Genomic DNA, 6,951 nt, shown 5'->3' with positions numbered 1-6,951 from the left:
CCATCGAGTACTGCCCTCGGCGAAGGCAACTGTTAGTCCCAGTCGTTTAATGCACAGCTAGCCGTGGTTATCCCTAACATATTGACTGTTTACAAATGAGTGCAAGAAAATATCCAGGCGGCCATGAAAGTTTTTGTGAATATAATCAAAAATGCTGGTGCCGGCTGGAAACTTCAAATAAAACACGGGTGGGGAAATAGTTCAAAACTGTGTCCTGAAGTTTACTTGTTTGTTTTTGTGTTGGGTCTACCAAACTAATCTTTTCCCCTGCATTAACTAAAACTGAGCAGTCGATTTTAAGCTCCCAGCATGCTTTGCTTTGGATCAGGTGAGTAAATGTTGAAATAAGGTGTTTGACATTTAACAGAGTTTATACTGAAGTGTTGCCAGAAGTAAAGCGTGTGGGGAGGTTGTGGCTATGAGTAAAGTTTATAGTGTAAGTTGCTCCACTAAATGAGCAATATCTGTAGTAAAATCAGTGATGAGTAACTTCTTACATGTTCATTAGACACCTACAGAAGATAATGCACAACAATAAACAGGAGTTCGTATTTCTCATTGTTCACTCGTTGTTGTTCTGTAATGTATTGGCAAACGTTAGGTGGACATTACCTCATTATTTTCTGTGTGTTATAGCTGATGAATGTACTTTACTCATCACATGGGATAAAGTCTACTTAAAACAAAATGAGTGCAAATGACCGGTTTGATCGATTCTGTAGGGTTGTGTTTACAGTGAATGATTGAGGACCCTTGAAATAGCTGGTTATTGCTTGAGTTTGAGCATGCTGTTAATTTAGTCTTCTCAACAGGAACATAAATCATTCCAAACTTGTACGACTTTCTTCATTTTCTGGAACACCAGAAGAGAAGTTTTCTGCCCTCTTATAGACAATGGAAGTGGATGTAGACCTGGGACTGTCATAATAATACCAAGCAAGTCCATATGACTGCTCACCTCTTTTAACAGTGCTACACACACACGAATACAATGCGCCACTGCCATCTCCTGAACACTCGCGGTATCACCCAACACACAACAACTGCACTGTCACATTTCCTCTCAAGCCATGTGATAGCTTTGTGTGAGTAACCACTGAAAGTCAGCTGTGGTCACCATTCACTTCCACTGGATGAAGACGAGCCGTTTGGATACTATGCTATAATTTATTCCTTTATGTTTTAGACTTTGAGAGCCCTGTGTTTTGTGTAGTTGTACCTTGAATGTGTGCACAGACTGTCAGAGAGCGGCTCACAAACACTAGAGTAAATGATTTCATGATGATCATAATTAAGAAGATCTATTATTCCTTTTTCCTTTTCAAAGTCTTGTTGTTTCCAGGCTCTACTAGAACAGTAGCCTGGGAAAACCCAGACAACTTCCGGCAAATGTAGATTTGCTCTGAAAGTTAGTCTGGCGAAGAGCTCACTCAAGCCCATTTCCAATCCGCCGAAATCGCGGCACCAATCAGAAGCGTTTTGCCAGACCATAACTCAGTTACACCTGAGAATGGTCTGGTTTTAACCAGGCTACTAGAACAGGTTTTCCTGCTTGAATGTTGATTATTCTCCTCATATTCTCCATTGTTGCGGCTCCTCTCTTCCCAGTCTGTCAGTAACGCTCTGTTTACTTCCTGTCTCTATGAAGCCCCTCCTTCTGAAAAGCACACTGTGCTCTGATTGGTCGGCTGGAGCAGTGTGTTGTGATTGGTCGAGCGCTTCGAGTGTGTTCGGGAAATGTCCCGCCCCTTTCCATAACCGCCAGTTTAACACACTACTGACTAACTCAACCAGGCCCCGCCCCTTTATTCTGCGCATTAATTATTATAATGAGGAATATTGTGACGTGTTCGTTCCCGGAAGAAACTCAAGACTACAATGAGTTCAGAAACACTGATATAGAGAAGAACTGGAGCTTTTTCTCTCTCAGACACCAACATCACACACTAAAGAACGATGAACATGGAGGAAAGCAGAATAGATGTCTTGATGTGCTTGAAGTATTGTACATCCAAATTGTAAAAACAAGTAGAAAGGGATTTTTTTTTTTTACACTGTCAGGAAAATACATTTTCATAATAAAATTTACATTCATTCACAAAAAAAATTGATTTCATGAAAATATAAAATGTGGATTTCAAATTTGAAATGAATTGGAACTGACTGTATATTAATCACAATACACATATTAAATTACTTTACTCCTTCGAGGACATTATAGAAATATCATATTTCATACTAACGGACAGATTAACTTGTATAAACATCACACAAAGTTTTATTACACTTATTTGACAATAATGCTAAAATGTGTTAAAAGTTATATATAAAAAAAAAAGAATCAGCGCTCAGTTTTCGGTAGCACTTTCCTCACACATACTATGCACTTATTATAGTAATTACAATAAATGTGTAATAACTATGTACTAACCCTTGACCCCTAAAACTAACCTTAACCTTATATTACCAGTACTTTCTTATGTAAGCACATACTGTAAAATAAAGTGCAACCCAGTTTTTAATGGACTGTCAACTAAATATGTTAAGAAACTGTCAGCTTGGGATTTTGAAAATGTGTTTTGCCGGTAGCCATGCTTGTGAAACATCAGTGTTATGTTTGAATTACATAATGTGTGTCACTGATGAGTTGAATATAAGAATTCATTCTCAGCTTGATTGACTCCACTCACTCTTATTATAAAGTGATTAGTATTAAGGGAACAGATTCTGGCTGATTCAAGCATTCATTTTAAGTTATTTATGTCTTATTGAGGGATGAGGCATTTGGTATTTTATATACTTCTCAGCCACACTCATGAAGAGTGACAGACACATGTAGTGAATGCTGCATAACCTGCTCAGGGAGGGTTATCTCTCGTCAGCGCATCGCCTGCTCTACGGCATCTGCTGATTTACTGGACAAAATATGTGTCTTTGTCTGACTTTGACTTTTATCAGCACTCAGCTAACTCAACTTGATGATGAGCTCTGGTTATGCCAGTTTGAAAAAACGGAAAGACAACAGCTTCAGTTCCTCAAACATAGGAAAACCCAGTGTGTGTTTAGTGCCGAGTCACTCGGACGCTCTGGCTGGAGAAATGACTGACGGGGAGCCTTTTTTGTGTAGCGCTTCAAAGAATCACCTGGCACGCAATGGGACGGCTAAACCACACGCCGACCCGCCGTTTATGGACAACTTCAGGAGAAAGCTGAAATATTTCTTCATGAGCCCATGCCAGAAGTACAGAGCGAGAGGTCGTAAGCCATGGAAGATGATCCTGCAGATACTCAAGATTGCCATTATTACCATTCAGGTGTGTGATTTCATTTACCCCAGCACTGCTGATTTTTTATGTAGTCTATCAATTTAAAGAGGATATATTCTGCTTTCCTCCATGTTCATCGTTCTTTAGTGTGTGATGTTGCTGTTTGAGAGAGAAGAAGCTCCAGTTCTTCTCTATATCAGTGTTTCTGAACTCATTGTAGTCTTGAGTTTCTTCCGGGAACACGTCACAATATTCCTCATTATAATAATTCATACGCAGAATAAAGGGGCGGGGCCTGGTTGAGTTAGTTAGTAGTGTGTACATTGAAGTTGTCTAAAGTGGACTATTGAAATAAAGTGTTACCTTTTGTATTTGTATCACAGTTGGTCTTGTTCGGATTGAGCAACGAGATGATGGTCACCTTTAAAGAGGAAAATCTCATCACCTTCAAACATTTATTCCTGAAAGGTTACAAGGACAGCAATAAAGACTATGCTCTGTACTCAAGACACGAGGTCCATGACCACATACTGTACGCAATCAGACGGGTAAGTCCTGGAAAACACTCACAAAGCAGATTCAAGAAAACAGTCTTTATTATAATCCAAACACTCAGGAATCCACACAGGAGAAATACCACGACAACTTACAAACGAGAACCGACTAGGAACTGAACTAAACGGGGAATATAAATACACGGCAAACATAAAGAGAAACAGGTGCAAATCATTAGTATCCATAGAAACGAACAAGGACATAATCAGTTACCAAGGAAACAGAAACCAAACAGAGCGGGGAAACAGGAACTAAATTAAACAACAGATTTTTCTTTTTTGGTTGAGTTAGTTAGTAGTGTGTTAAACTGGCGGTAATGGAAAGGGGCGGGGCATTCCCCAAACACACTCGAAGCGCTCGACCAATCACAACACACTGCTCCAGCCGACCAATCAGAGCACAGTGTGCTTTCAGAAGGAGGGGCTTCATAGAGACAGGAAGTAAACAGAGCAACACACAGCGTCGAGGTTCCACGACCCGGTTCGCTGTGCGAAGACAAAAGAGTTGATGACGTGTAATACAGGAGCCCTTTTATAATCACAGGTGCTCCACATGTGACGTCAGGGACTGTTGTCCACCAATGAACATTGGCTCATGCGTCTGACACCGGTCACACTGATGCCGTCAATACTAAGACACACAGCAACAAACACGCAAAATTGAAACTTTAACTACTACTTTCTATGCCCTGAGAATTGTGTGCTGCTCTATGACTGTACCTGTATATCATATATCCACACACACACACACACACACACGTCTGTAAGTGTATGTTCAGTTTCTGATTGCCGTAGTTAGTCTTCGCCTGTGTTCCCTTGTTTAAGCCGGTGTATTTATACTTAACTAAAAGTATAAATATATCAAAGTATATTATATATTTAACTAAACTGTTCTGTTTAGTTGATTGTCTGTTATTGTTGATAAGTTCACTCTTGTGGATTATTATTAGTCTGTTTTTCCCTCGACCCCTTGGTTGTTTGATTCCTACGATGACCTCGAGCAACTTCATACTTCTGGTCTATTCCTCACGGATGTGTTTTATAACGCACTATACAAGACTGGGTTTCATTTCAGCACAACTAAATATTAAGCTGCTAACATTTGAAATGTCTTCACAGGAGTGACTGAAACTGCTTTTATTGTTTGCATCTGGTCAATGATCTGATTTTTTTCGTAGTATCTACACCTCCAAAACCTGACTGTAGATAATCACGCGTTTGAGAAGATCGACGACACGTTCACGCCTCTGTCCCTCTGTCAAGAGTTATATCGACACGCTAACATTTCTCCCGCCGCTGAGACCTTTCACATCGATCCACATGTAGAGACAGGTCTGTACCTTACTTGAGCAAAAACATCAGAGTGATACAGATATCATACAGTTACATTATTAGATGAAAAGTCAAACACCACATAGACACATAAACAACATTAAAACTTGATTTTCACCACAGAGGGACTTTAAAAAGTGTTTTGGTCTCTGGATTTATAGCTCACTGTTTGTGTTTATTAAATATATATATATGTTTCAGAATGTATTTCTATTTATCCCATTTCACCCTGCACAAATGAAGATTTGGAAAATGACATGAACCTCACTTTAGATTTTCAAAGGTGTGTACACTACTTTCTTCTTTGAAATACATTCATCAGTTTTATTGTGTAGAGTTTGTTATTCATGAAATTATATTTGTGTGATCCTTTCCCAGGTTGTTAGCATTAAAAATCTATTTTAAAATAAAGGCTATCAATGTTCAAACTGTACGACACCAAGAGCTTCCTGACTGCTATGACTTCAACATTAATGTAAGTGTTGTTTGAAAGTCTCAATGATAAAATTACATTTCAATATTTCCTTAACATCCAAAGAAAGTTGGTTTCTGCTTTAGAATTCAAAAAGAACATTTTTGTGAAAGTTTTTACTTCCCATAATCACACAATTTCCAGGATTGGCTAATTGAGGTTTGACACATTTTGTCAAATGAAAGCTATACGTTTTCCTCTTCTCCTTCTCCAACCATTTTGTTCATGTCATACCAGTTTGTCACAAGCTGACAAGTGCTTTTTTACCCAGTGTCATCTAGAGACGACTGACTCGATGCTGGATTCCTTAGGTTGAAGTGGGTAATCTGCTGTGTTTGATTACAGATCCTGTTTGACAACAGTGCACACAGTGGGAAAATCAAGATCTCTTTAAGCACTGATGTACAGATAAAGGGTTGTAAGGACTGGAATGTTTCAGACTCAAGTAAGTTGATTTTCTGACACTAGACCATTTATCAGAAACACTTCCTCTCTAAACAATCAGCGGTCATCACATATCACATAAATATACAGTGGCTCCAAAGTATTTGGACACTTCAGTCCATGAATGATTATATTAAACCAAGTGACCAATCTGCAAATAATGCAAGAAATAACTTTTCTTAAAGCTAACTCTACTTTTCTGATCTTTGTCGATTTTAGTGGATGTCTCTACTACATGTTAGCTCCTAAAGTTCACACAGTTGTTCTAACAGAATAACCTCAGGTTTCATTCGTCACAGTAACTGGGCCTGTTCCACAATCTTTGACAGCCAGAAAAGTCCAAATACTTTTGAATTAAACATAATGTTTGCTTGAATATGCACTATTCTACTTACACTATCTGATGGAGATGGAGTAGGGGGCACTATACCCCCTTCCCGTTAATCTGAACAGTTATCCAATTAGGACACTGAATACATATTTAGTCACCTAAAAGTATTCCTGCTGTCCATGTAGCAGCTAACTAGTATGTGCCATAATGAGATTACTGTCTAAAGGTGTCTTTTGCTGTGTTTGTTCCAGCAGACAGTCACTTCCGACTCATTGTTCTGTTTGACTGTGTGGTCATCTGCTCCTGCTTGCTCTCGCTCGTCCTCTGCACACGCTCAGTCTGCACAGGCGTTCTCTTGCAGTTCGTAAGTCTCCTCGTCTGGCGCACTAAGGGTTACTCGGCAAGTCCACTGAGCAAATCAAGCCCATTAAAGCACTGCTCTATTCTATTCTATTCTATTCTATTCTATTCTATTCTATTCTATTCTATTCTATTCTATTCTATTCTATTCTATTCCACTATGTGCTGTTCTATTCTATTCACGGTTGGTGG

General features: G+C 39.1%; 2 protein-coding genes across 2 annotated transcripts in view; one reads left to right on the top strand and one right to left on the bottom strand.

Moving 5' to 3' along the window:
* tubb2 (tubulin, beta 2A class IIa) overlaps window positions 1-6,951 on the bottom strand; it is a 278,308-nt gene that overhangs the window by 194,057 nt on the left and 77,300 nt on the right. The window lies entirely within an intron of this gene.
* Window positions 3,126-6,951, top strand: part of mcoln3a (mucolipin TRP cation channel 3a) — a 29,465-nt gene continuing 25,639 nt past the window's right edge. The window contains exons 1-7 of the mRNA XM_056266527.1: window positions 3,126-3,314; window positions 3,650-3,814; window positions 4,999-5,152; window positions 5,354-5,435; window positions 5,531-5,627; window positions 5,970-6,069; window positions 6,651-6,763. Coding sequence (XP_056122502.1) covers window positions 3,189-3,314; window positions 3,650-3,814; window positions 4,999-5,152; window positions 5,354-5,435; window positions 5,531-5,627; window positions 5,970-6,069; window positions 6,651-6,763 — 837 coding nt within the window. The 5' untranslated portion in view covers window positions 3,126-3,188. The remainder of the gene's footprint in view (window positions 3,315-3,649; window positions 3,815-4,998; window positions 5,153-5,353; window positions 5,436-5,530; window positions 5,628-5,969; window positions 6,070-6,650; window positions 6,764-6,951) is intronic.

This window comes from Rhinichthys klamathensis, unplaced genomic scaffold (assembly GCF_029890125.1).
Source record: "Rhinichthys klamathensis goyatoka isolate OS25496 unplaced genomic scaffold, OSU_Roscu_1.1 h1tg000011l_1, whole genome shotgun sequence".
Classification (NCBI taxonomy): Eukaryota; Metazoa; Chordata; class Actinopteri; order Cypriniformes; family Leuciscidae; genus Rhinichthys; species Rhinichthys klamathensis.
This window is presented reverse-complemented; position numbering and strand designations above follow the sequence as displayed.